General features: G+C 34.3%; 1 protein-coding gene across 1 annotated transcript in view; it reads left to right on the top strand.

Annotated features, from left to right (window-relative positions):
- LOC131858254 (uncharacterized) overlaps nt 1-12,854 on the top strand; it is a 29,395-nt gene extending 16,541 nt beyond the window's left edge. The window contains exon 2 of the mRNA XM_059211437.1: nt 12,675-12,854. Within this exon, the coding sequence (XP_059067420.1) occupies nt 12,675-12,854 (180 nt within the window). The remainder of the gene's footprint in view (nt 1-12,674) is intronic.
- Nucleotides 12,855-13,893: the final 1,039 nt, after the last annotated feature.

Below are 13,893 nucleotides of genomic sequence, written 5' to 3'. Positions count from 1 at the left end.
AGATATTGCATCATCAAGACATAATACATAAAATTACATAGAATAAGCACATAGTCTCTATTGCTACATCACATCCTAAATGCTTAATATTACAAGTTACGTAAGTACATAATCTTGTAACCTTTTATCATAATGTTTCATATATTTACTTAATTGTTTCACCTAGGATTTAAGCAACCACCACTATCTTTTCTATTATTCACTCCATAGGAAAACGTAGCAAGATACCAACTCTCAATGTAAATGCAACACAAATTTATATAATCTATTTCATTTCATTTCCACATAGAACTCATATATCCATATTGCATAATGAACAACAGATACATCAAGGAATACTCTAGGAATATTTCTCCTACTCACTACATAAATCCCTATTACAATCTCATTTACAAGTAGATAGAGATACCTAGCTCAAAGATACATAATCTCTTTTACATACACAAATCATCATCATGCAATGTCTTTGTTTCCATGTACATATAAATCAGCTCCAAAGAATAATCACATCAAGAATCCAAGAATCCACGCACGCTACATCCAAGAAGAATATCGTAATGGAAGAAGGCATTCAAACACCCGACCATGTGGAACCAATCAAGGAACCACCCACCCACACCCCTGTACTAAGAGAAGAGATGAAAAAGGTTCCAACTCACACTCCAGATCTAAGCAGACACCTATCAACCAAAGGATACAACAAGGCTTCACAAGACTCCAACATAATATCACAACGCTAAAGTACATCACATGGCTAAATCAATGCAATAAACCTCCTAAGAAAAATCATCAAAGCAAGGCATATGGACAATGGACACATGTGGGGTAGAGTGTCATCACATGCTAACCTCATGTGGCATATTTCTCCACCTTGGAGTCACTCAAGGGAGATCACATATACCGCTCCAACAGTCTTCCCAACCTAGGATCCCAAAACCAACTCCCTGGGTTCGTCCAATTGGGGAATACAACATCATATTCTTTATGTTGATTACGTGAATTACTAGACACCCAACCCTCTATAGATTATTATTATCTTATCACTTGCAATTAAACCATAAACTCTTCATGTAGTACAATAGGTCTAGACCCCCTTCCTAGAGATCTAGTACTCATAACCTAGGTCCAACACATGCAAGAGACCACTCTCCCAACCATGGGCCAATACCATAGGGCAAATACAAATCTATAAAACATAAAACAACATCATGAAGGCTCAAAAGTGATATAAGAATAGATACAACAAAATAAACACCAAGCTGAGCAAAGATGACTCATAAGTCATACTCATATAAAGAAGCCTTCACCAAGACATGATAAAGGATGAGCTAATCATGAATGCAATCCATAAAAAATATCAAAATCATATAAAAATCCTTAAAAGTGAGGCATAACACATCCCACTGGAGCCATACATTCAATTCCCTCAATAGCAAAGCATTCTCCCTCTCGTCGGAGCAACATGTCGCATATAATACACCTCAATGGTAAGACATTAATAATCTTACCGAAGCACAAGAAACATAATAAGGGATAAAAAAAAATCATAAGAAAATCTAAGAATGTCGACACAGACAACACATGCCTCTGAAGTACTCACACGATCCAAAAATACACAAAAATAGGCAAAAAACTGAATTTCAAAGACCCCGGGACACTTCAACGCCCCTAGTTCCCTAGTTAGCACCCTTGGTAAGTATCCTAGTGTTTTTGGTACTTACCATGTGGTTCCTAGTTCATACCGTAGCATTTTTGGTCCATACTATAGTGTTTCTTGTCATTTTGCTTGCATCTACAGGTTCAGGACCTTAGCACCCATGACATGTCTCTCAGCGCCCCTGGTATGAACTTTGGAATTCCTAGTGTGTATGGTGGTGCCCTTGGTTTTTCCCATATCTCTCTTTGTCCAAACAATAGCACTTTTGGTTGTTATTATAGCATTTTTCGAAGAGGTGCAGAAAAGGACTCAATTCTGACACATAAGGCTTAGGAAGGGGCTTAGGAAGGCTTCGGGGACAAAAATGGCCCACATAATGTACATAGAGGGTATGAGACAACCATAATACATCAAGGAAAACCAAAAAAATCAATTGCATAATCACTGGTAAAAGTTTCTTAGGAAATCCTTTCTCCTATAGTGCCAAATTTGAGTCTTTGGGAGCTAAATCAGCAAGGGAAAGAAGGAAAAAGTTGAAAACATCAAATAGAGACTCAAACAAGACGAACAAGGATCAAATGAAACCTGTGAAAGTGGTTGGAAGTGTCTACACATTCAATTGTGCAGTCACAGAGAACTTGTAGCCATTAAACAAGAAGCTAGACTTCAAAACAATGCTCAGTCAAGGAAAGATTTGAAATCAATACTCAAGAACACACAAATGCAATATTTTATTAAGGTATAGCATTCATAGAAGCTAAAGACATGATCAGACATAGAGAAAACATAAAAGAGCTTCCAACAAAGCAATTTTTGAAAAATAGAATCATTGGAATGCAAGTTCCCCAAATCATTACACTATCAAAGAACAATTAAACTACTGCAAATCACAAAACCATTTTCCCCAAGTAATCTTTTCAAGACACTGCAAACAATCTTTCCTGAATAAAAAATGTAGAGTGCCGAAAAATAGAACCAACCTAGAAAAAGATGAAACAAGATGAAATCTAAGAGCACAATCCAAATCCAACAAAAACCTTCAACAAAATTGAATCCAAAGCCAATGCAAGATCTACCAAAATCAAAATCTTCAAGCTCCCAAATTTTTCCCACCCCCGTGAATGTACAAGAAGCTGGATAAATACAAAATTTAAAAAACTGTAATACAAGACGACCAATCAAAATATTCCAAGAACCATATTATTTACCTAACTTGTATAGTTTCAAGGCATATATTATTTCCTCAACATAATTTACCTACCAATTAAAATTTCACCAGTCATATGCAAGGGTAGGTAATTATATTCAAATACAATTTACCGATAATATGAACTTGTAAAAACACATTAAATAATGCTTCATCACTCAATATAATCAATTAATAAATTAAGAGGATGAAGCCTTAGAAATAGGAACCCCAATTAAATTATAGAATCAAATCGCAAACAACAATAAATAATTTTTAATAAAGTCAATAAATCAAAAATCAATAACAATTATCAATTAAATAAAGCTCAACAACAATAAATAAATAAATAATAAATAGATTGTTCAACAATAAATCAACTTCAATAAATAATAAGTCAATTAGTGAATAAATCATTAAATAATATAAATTTTTAAAACATTAAAATAATTCAATCTTATCAATAATCAATTTGAATAAATAAATAGACGATTAAAAATACACAATAATTAATTCAATTAATAAACCAATAAACCAATTAAATTAATCCTAATTGGTTAAATAAAATCTCATGATGAAATCATCATCCAAAAATAATCAAATAAATATCCATAATCAAATAATTAGACAATAATCACATTACCCAAACAAATAAGCATAGACTCCAATTATCTATGCCAAGGGGAAAAACATAACACAATACTCTAACCTCAACTTGCATCATGGTGCAATCGACAAGGTGCACATCTTAGAACTAGAGTGTGTGAGGGAAACTATGTCATCTCTGACAACTTGCCATTGCAATAAAGACACGCTCAGACCTGTGAAGCCAGGTGGAGTCGATGCCTGGTACCTGTAAACCTCCATCAAAGACCAACACAACATATACAATACATATACCTCATAATAAACAGACAAGTGATAGAGAATTGCAGCGACATATCCCACTCGCAATGAGTGATATGGCATCGTCTCTACTCACGAAGACAGTAACACAATATAATATCAAAACATCGCATAGAATCATCATCATGAAATGGGGTTAGTATCATCACAATTCATATAACCCACTGTAGAGGAGATTTGTCACCTCCAAGATGATGAATCTTAGAGGACAAATTGATCCGTCGCTACCTCACTCAAATTGGCGCTAAGGATGACCCAGGGGATAAAAATGAAAATCTAAGGATGACCATATTGACCATCTCAAGTTGTTTCTTCTTTCATTATATTTGGAGTTCTTAGTTCCATCTTTGGCATTTTGAAGAATGTCAGATTATGCAATGGAATTATCAATACACCCTTCTTTGGTCATGTTAAAGATAGGGAATTGTAGACATTAATGTAATGGCATTATCAATCATCTTAGAAAGTTTCATTTATTGTTACATTTGTATAATCATGTTCTCTTATCTGACACACTTCATTAGAAAATTGTTTGGAAATGCAATAAGGATCCTATCTTTAGTATTATTTTTGGTCATGTAGATGATAACATATTATATTCTATTGTTGATTTTGAAAATCCTCATGCTCTTTGGGCTCACATTTGAGAGTTATATGGAGATCTTGATACTCAGGCCTTCTCAGATTATCCAAATTTGTCTCTTCATTCTTTAGAGAAGATACCCTATGACAATGATTCTTTGGAAGTTTTTGAAAATTTAGTCAAGTTGCTTCATAGGCTCCTAATTCTTCTACAGAGATAGTCAATTTGCCTCCACTATCAATGATTGCCTCCACATTAATTGATTGGTACTTTCATCATTCCTGACCAACAAGACTATCATTGTCCTTTACATTTTTTTGGAGGAAATATTTTAGTGTATATGTCTTTGGAGTTTCTTCTATATCAATTTCCACATAGGTCTAGCTTGTTGCTTACTTTTTTGTTTGGGCATGTACTTGATTTGATTGTGGCATCATCATATTTCATTGGCAAGGAGATGCATGCCTAGTTTGTAGGTACGCCATCTTCATTCTTCATGCTTCTCTCTCTCATTGCATATCTACAATGAGAATCATCCTTGCATGTATATATGGTTTTGTTTCTTCCTAAACGAAGATGCATGGTTTGTAAGCGATGGATAATGTTTCTCCTTCTAACACTTACCACTGTGATTATTCTTTTTTTTTGGGGGGGGGGAGGAAACACTTAGATTCTTATGATGGATGTAGTTCCTAGGGGTATTGATGTTAAGAGCACCACACATCCCTCATCTATTACCTATATATATTTGCAAATCTTTCTTTCAAGAGGACTTATATCCCACAGGGTTTTCTCCTTTTCTCTATTTGTAAGAGAAATGGTTGCATGACTACTTGTGCATGGATACCTAACATGGCCTAGTTGTTGGGAACCATATATTGCATCTTCAAAATTAGTCTTGCATAATAATATTCCTCCTAAATTTCTCTTAAGGGGGGTGTTGATGTAAATATGGACATATCCTAACTAGTTGTTAGTTAACACCTATTCACACATTTTAACTTTACTTAGGATAGCAAGTAGTTGTCACATGAAACAATCATTTAATATTGTTCACGTTAGTTATCTTAAATGTTATTGTAGGTAGAGGAGTGAATATCTTGTGTTTAATTTTGTCAATGGGTACTTTTAATTCTGTCAAAATTTTAGTAAATTTGCCTTACCTCTTTTTGTCTTGTTAGGTGAAGATGTTGCCTTTTCATGGACAGATGCACGTCACCAAGCCTTCAAAGAAATCAAAGGAAAGCCCACTTCAACACTTGTATTACATGGACCAAATTGGGAGCTATAATTTCAAATCCACACTGATTCCTCTGATGATTCAATGGGAGAAATGCTTGGACAAAAGAAGAATTCACTCTTTTACTCCATTTATTATATTAGTAAGAATTTTAGTGGTGCTGAGGTAGACTATATTATGATTGAAAAGAGTTTGTGGTTGTAGTATACATAGTGAATAATTTTTATCACTAGATAACTAGTTATAAAGTCTTTGTCCATACTGATCACTCTACAATACAATTTTTAATGAATAAGTTGGTTGTTACAGGAAGAGTGATTAAGTAATTACTATTATTACAAGAATTTGATATAACTATACTTGATAAGCATGATCAGGAAAATGTGGTTGTAGACTTTTTATCTAGGTTGCAACAAGAAGACAAACATATTCCTGTTGATGATGCATTTTCAAATGAACACCTTTTTGCTATCTTAGTTAAAAGTATTGTTTGCAGGCATTGCAAGCTACCTAGTCACATGCAAGTTTCCTTTGTATTTCTCATGAAGGCGGAATCAAAAGCTCATTGGACTTAGTGGCCAATATGCGTAGATGAACAAATCCCTCTTCAAAATTGGCATCGATAATTTTATGCGGTGATGCATAGACAAAGATGTGTTTGATATACTTCATGCATGTCTATAGAACCTTTCTGGAGACATTTTCTAGCTTAGAGGACTACTACAAAATCCTCATTGTTGGATATTATTGGCCTATAATTCTTAGCGATTGTAAGCCATATGTTCAACATTGTGACAAGAGTCAACACATGGACTGACCTACACATTCTCATCAAATGCCATTACACCCTTAGCTATCTATTGAACCTTTTGAGAAAATGAGTTTATATTTTGTAGAATGAATCAATCCCCCATCAAGAAATAAGGAATACATATCGGTTTGTACTAATTATGTGACTAAATAAGTAGAGATTGTAGCACTAAAACATGCAAGTAATACTATATTTGTTGACTTCCTATACTTTGAGATTTTTACCATGTTTGGTATCAAAGACCTCAATTCACATTAGAACTCATTTCTGTTTGGGTACATGAATATGAAATCAAGTACCTCAATTATTCACCATATCATCCTCAAGCCAATGGACAAGTTGAAGTAACCAATTGAGAGATCAAGAGTATTCTTACAAATATGGTTCCACTTCATAAAAATATTTAGGTAGTATGACTTTTTGAAGTAGTGTGGGCTTACCAAACAACATGGAAAACAACCACTAGTGTGACACCATACAAACTTCTCTATGGTAAGAAAGTGGTATTACCTATTGAATTTGAGGTAAAAACTCTTCATACTTCCCTTCAATTAGGAATGAGTCTAACAAATTCTCAATAATTATGGATTTTTAAACTTCACTACTTGGATGAATTCAAAAAATAATCACTTTTCCATGCTAAAACAATTTACAAACAACATGCCCTCTAGCATGATCGTTTCATTTGACAACGCTGATCTCAACAAGAGATTGGGTGCTCTTGTATGATTTGAAATGTGAAGAAATTAAAAGAAATTTTTATACTAGATCGCTAGGGCCTTATGAGATCAAGGTTGTTTATGACAATGGGGTAAGCAAGCTCTGCATTGTGGATTTTAATTGTATGACCCTTGTTGTTAATGGGAATTGCTTAAAATTGTACAAGCAACCTATCTCTAAAGGTAATTTTGTGTCAAGTGTGACAAATGAACTCCATGACATAACACAATTTTATGTGACAACATCTGACACCTCCTAGGTACACTATTATCGAAAAAATACAATAAAATATACAATGAAAATGTATGGGCATAGTTGGCTAGTTACTACCTAAAGAATGGGTCTCCGATAGGTTTTAAGTACAAAATAAATGTAGATGTGAAAAAATATTCATCCAAAACCTTTTGGTGGCATTAGGGCAAAAATTGAGTACTTAGTGACCTAAAGCCATTTTAAAAAAAAATTAAAAGAAAAAGAGAAAAGAAAAAAGAAAAAAAGGGGGGGAAAGAGAAAAAGAAAAAAGAAAATAAAAATTATAAATAAAAAAAGAAGGCAGCTACGAAAAACTCCATTCTCAAACCTCTTGTAGCTCCCTATTTTATGATTCGACAAGAACATACATGAGGTTACTAGAGCATTGATACCATTCTAGGAGACTATTTCTATCAATTTTATTTGTGATAAATCATAGCCCTCTCAATTTCTATTTGTGAGATTGCTAATAATGCCTTATTTTCTTCAATTTATAATTGCTATAATTTTCTTTCACAACCTCTTGTCACTATTTACTCAATGAGGCATTATGAAAAAATCATCATCCACCCTAGCTTGTGCAACTCGTCCTTGACTACACTATTGGAAACTTGAGGTGTGTTGTCATTGATGTCAAACTTCGCCTTGATAACATGGTTTATTTTTATATGCTTATGTGTTGAGGTAATAGAAGTGAAGAGGAAGTTGGAGGTATTCAGTTGCGTGGATGTAGTATATAGTCCAAAAACGAGTGTTCAAATGTTTCTTTTGAAAGGTTACATTAGTGGAAGTTACACTATATAGGAAAGAGTATTTAATGTCCTTGTAGAAAAATTATTTGTATTCATTTTGTTCTTGATAATTATGTATTACAATTCTAGATATAATGTCTATGTTTTGTGAATGTTGCACTATCTTGTTTTCAGTTCCTCAGTTGCTCAAATGATGAACTTGGCTGCGGTGGTTTGCTTACAATGAGGTTATCTATCATGATTGGTCCAAAGAATGCTTTAGATTGATATAGTGTATTGGTTCAAGTGTTACAACTTTAAGGACATGTTCATATGGTTCAACATAGTGTTCTACTTTAAATTTCTAGTGTTAATATTGTTCTATGTTTGGCTCTTTTAGTTGTGTTGGTGTCTAGCCAACTTAGTTGATTTATCTTATTTAGACCATACTCTTGTAGTATGGATATGCATTGGAGGTTGAGTTTGAATTTTGATATTGGTCTTACCATGGTATGTAGATCTGCATTCAGTAATTTACATTGGGTAATGTTTCAGGGCTATCTAGTTAATGTGCTTCATTGTTTTTCTACATGTTGCATTTGATGTTCACTTTGGAAGAAGTGTTAGCCTGTGTTGTTCATTGGAATTCACGTAGTAAGATGTGTTGTGATGTATGTGGGTCCTCTTTATTTCTAGGAGTGCATTGCATTGTGTGATTTTGGTTCGGATGGCTGACCTTAAATAATTCATATGTATTTTGTCTATGGTTGACCTAGTTGATGGTTTCAATGTATAACCTAGTATAAATAGAAGTGCAAATGTGTGAAATGGTGTGTGGATTGTTGTGAGTTGGATATGAATGATATGCAAGTGTATGTGAAGAAGAAGAAGTGAAAATTTTAGTTTGTGATGAGCTTTGATGATCATATCTTTAATGTGGTAGTGATTTAGGACATTGAATAAAGTGAGATATGTTTTCCATGATATTATTCAGTTGGCATATTGTTCAAGGATAATTTCATGATGAAATTATCTTATTTATTCTAATTTATCATTTTTGTTGTACCTACTAGAAGACAATGAGTCCTTTTGGTAGCTTGAGCAGACTTTGTTTCTTTCCCTAAGATTGTGCATCTCAATAATGCAAGTCCTTTGTATCTATCCCTAAGGTTGTGTGCCTTAGTCTTGCAATTTCAATCAAGCGTAGTGATATTCCTTGTCCTTGAGCCTAAAACATTGTAACTCATTATTCCTATTTTGAGTGTGATTCTCACTATGATTATTCCCATTGTGAGTGTGATTCTCACAGTGGTTTTTCCCTTCTTGGGTTTTCCATGTATATCTGGTGTTCTTATGTGTGTTGTGGTTTATGGTTTCATAATTGCAGAAGTAACTTAATTATGATTTTAGGTTTGAAAGATTATAAATAAGTTGTATTAAGGTCGAGACTGATTCACTCCCCCACTCTTAGTCTTGTGGTGTGTTCAACATATACACTTCCACAGAGGTTGACTATTTTTTCATTGCTCACATCAACATCGAAAACCTATTCTCTATGGTTAATCTTAGCTAATTTTTTGATCAAACACATACCTTGGAATGATGATCTTCCAACTCAGCTTCTCCCCTTCATCGAATGAATTCTTTGTGGCCTAACTGACACAACATTTATAATGACTTTATGGAGGCCACCTCATCATTTTTAATGTAGACACTAAATTGCAATATATGTTGGCTCTCAATAGTCACATCACATTCCCTCACTTTTCCAGAACATATAGTACATGGGATATAACCACCTCAACCTCTTTTCCTTATCGGATTCACATACCACATCATCAATATCGATAAAATTTTAATGGTCTATTATTTCTTTTAGTTTTTGTTCATTTTATTATTTGTTTATCATTATTATGGAAACCAAGGACATAGATATAACTTATGCTGAGAGGGAACCAGTTATTGTGCTATATATTACCCATCATGTCACAATAAGATATGATAATCTATCATTATGACCCTTGTTAGTTGCCCTGTTAGGGGGGATTAAAACTTATCAAATCTACTATTTGTGGATTTCATTCCTACTTGTCCCTTTTTATACTTATAATTACTCAGCATGCCATCATCTTACTATCCAATTACAATAATATTTCTTTCTTTGGTTGCTATGTTTTTTTTTCAGTATCTTTTCCTATTTACCCTTTGTAACTGATCCCTTTATGTAAAATGGCCATGGGATATCCTCACAACAATCAAGAACCCACCACTATGACAGAACTAAGATGCAATAAGGTAGCATACATAACTTTCAAGAAAGCTAAATGACACATCTTTTTCAAATCTCTATTTGGATATAATAATTAAATTGCCCATGCCATTTTCATACAGTGGTTATTTCATCATGAGGGTTTTTTCTTTCGCAATTACTATTTAAATTATCGTTGATGTTACTAGGTTACCTCGGGAGGGAAAAGCTTATTATCCCGTATATATAACTAGAACAACCGATTTAGGCCTTCTCAAGAAATAATTTGTGAGGGATGAGGAGAAGTTGAAAACAGTTCCTACACAGGGCATCGTGCGGAGTTTTCTTTGATAAAAATGGGTAGATGTCGGTAATTTTATTGTTTAGTATATTGCTAGAAGGTAGGTTTGTTTATATGTTATCTAAACATTCAAGGTTGCTTTGTCATTTGCAACACAAAGATAGTGAATTTGCATCATTTTCTTTTTCCTTTTGTTAAAGGGATGTTCTTAGAAGTACATAAAGGGCATTAAAATATTTTAGCACATCATGGATTAGTAAAATTAATTGTAATGGAAGGCCTAAAATAAGCTACTCCTCAAATTAGTTGGTATGTTTTCATAGCCAAAGAAAATTCTTTGGCTTTAGAACATGACCCAAAGGCTCATAAAGCTGAGGGTGATGATGAAACCCTAGATGTATCTAACTTAGGTGGTGACAAAAGTGAACCTAAAGAGAACAACGTAGAACATGATAGTATAGAAACTAGGGTTGAACAACGTAGATTTTGTACTACCAATAAAATTCAAAGGACTCCCAAAACTCCTTCAACTAAATAATGACCTTCTAGTAATACTAGGCAAACAAAGAAACTAAAAATAGAAGAACCCTCAACTTCCAACTTGCAAAAAATTGGCTAATGTAGCAAGAACTATTGATGAAAAGAAAAAGGTGTCGGATGATGGAATCCTAGCCACTTATCTTTTTAACAAATACATACAAAGTCTGGTTATATCTCTTAACTCCTTCATGTCTTTGGGGTGAGGGTTTTGTTGTTCCTCTTTATCTTGTTTCGTTGGCTTGGGTCTTTATGCTTTAGGTTTGGCATCACTGGATTACTCTGGTCTTTCCTATAGAGGTGGTCCTGTCTTCTATTGAGGAGGAGATGGATGTGGTTGGAGTTGAATCTTCTCCTTTGTTGAGGTGGAGTTGGATGCTTTTAGATATGCCTAGAAACAATGTTGTGGGGTTGATGAAATCCTGACACATGACTATAAGAGTGTGGAAGATGGCATTTGTGCTGAATACTTCCCTTTATCTCCTATTGAGGTGGAGATCTAGAATGGTAAATTGTTTTTAGTGGTTTTAAATCTCAAAGATAAGGTTGTGGGCGCTCTACCTATTGAGGTGAAGATATTGCTTGAGGACGGTGTTGTTAGTATCCTATCTCCTATTGAGGTGGAGTTGGGTGCTATGGTTGATGTTGGAAGGTGTGGATGGGAGGCTAACAGTACCTTGTTTCTTGGTTGTTCGGGAACAGTGGGTGATCTTTTAAATGTTCCTTCTCCTTTATCACCTATTGAAGTGGTGATCTTGGAGGGTTTAATGTGCTAATCTCTGCTCAATCTCAAGATCAAGGTAATGGGAGCCTTTCTAAAACCCATTGGTTCAAGTTGTGGGAGCCTTGTAAAACCCACTCTCAAGGTTGAGGGAGCCTAGAAAAACCCTATGCTTTTTGTTTCTCTCAAGGATAGGCTAGATGCTAGTAGTTTTCAAGAACCTAGTTTGGCCAGTGTTTGTTTTTGGTTAGGTTTGGGCTTTGTAATTTTTTATGGCCTGAAGATTCTGTTGCAGGTTGTGGGAGCCTGGGAAAACCCTTCATGTTGGCTGAAAGTGCCTGAAAATACCCTTGTTCTTTGTTTTTTGAGGTCTACTAGTTCGGTGACTTAGATGTCTGATTGGGCCAACCTGTTTTGTAATGTCCTACACTTAATATTTGGCTGGTTGTGGCTGCTCTAAATTTATGCTTATGTTTTGTGCACCATTTGGTTTTGGGCTCTAGATGCCTGCAGGTCCTGAAGGTTTTAGGTCCTTTCTAAAACCTATTGTTTGCTGCCAGGTAGTCTAGCTCATTATTCGTTGGCAGTTCTTAGATTTTAAAGGCTTCGGGACCCCTTCAAAACCTATTTTATCCTAATAAAAAACAAAGACAAACAAAATCAGAAATTAAGACATCAAAACAAATGAAAGAAAAAGGAGAATCAAAACATGGAACAATCAGAAGATGAAGAGGAATATGAAGAAAAATTTCTTTATCAAATGGATGCTAAAATTCAATAGGTAGTTGAGAATGTTGGAAAGGATGTGCCTGAACAAGCAAAAGTTTCTTTGGATCAAGAACAAAATAATGAGGAGGATGTGCATAATGATAATGATAATGATGGTCAAACACTAATTATAGAAGGAAATATAGGTGGTGAAGAAAATGTTACCCAACCCAAGAGTGGAATAACAAATTAAAAAAAGTCTTTACTCTATTCCCCTAATCTTGTTTTACAAAAAGATGAGCATCCTCATTTTGCTTTCAATGAGAATTTAGCTATTATGAAAGAGGCCGAATATTAATGCTATTATGTACTTCCATCAAAAGTACGTCCAGTGGATATTTCCAGAGTACATGTAGAAAAGCAAGTTACATCTAAAAATACCCCTTATGATAGAGGTATTTTATTCAGAGATAGTTAATAAACAACAAAAGGAACTTTGGGATCTACGAGTCAAGGTGCAACAAATAGAAATAGAAATATAGTCCCCCAAAGAACAACTACAAACAAACATATCAGTTGAATGAACAACAGACCAGGCGAATGAGTAAACATAAACAACAATTGGAGAAATTAAATCAGAAAAAAGATCTTGACTCGAAAGAGCACATAACATTATTTGAACATCAAGAAGTAATTGATAGAATACATGCCCATAGTCGAACATCAACAAACAATTGAAAAATGGAAGGCCTCAGTGCAACAAAGTGTTTGGCTGAGCACCGACAATTAATTCAGGATTTGAAAAGTAAATGGGGAGAGGAAATAGTGGCGATAGTAGAAAAAATGACTAATGATCGAGTTCAGAATATAAGTCATGCATGAGGACGTGCAATATCTTCAACTATGGGAAATGATGTGTTAAATGTTTGTCTTGTTTTACCATTAAATCCTAGCCTATGTTTTGATGTTTTCCCTAATTTGCCATTGTAATCTGATGGGATAATAAGAATTAGCATGAATTAAATGATATAATATATCTTAGGAAATAACCAAATACTTATCACTAATGTTGATGAATTTTGTGCAAAATACAGGGCACTTATTATCACAAGGAAAAAGACGAAGACCGCTCATGAAGATTGCCAAATATCCTATGTAGTTGATGTCTTTTGCATAATAATAGTAAATCGGGTATTAGCCTTTAGAAAGAATGGTCGTAGGCTACTTCGTTCTGTCTTCAACCAATTCGAATATTTGTTGTTACTAAACTCTAAAACATGTGTAATATTTAG

This window comes from Cryptomeria japonica, chromosome 9 (genome assembly GCF_030272615.1).
Source record: "Cryptomeria japonica chromosome 9, Sugi_1.0, whole genome shotgun sequence".
NCBI lineage: Eukaryota > Viridiplantae > Streptophyta > Pinopsida > Cupressales > Cupressaceae > Cryptomeria > Cryptomeria japonica.
Note: the sequence above shows the minus strand (reverse complement) of the source record. Positions and strands in the feature narration are given on the sequence as shown.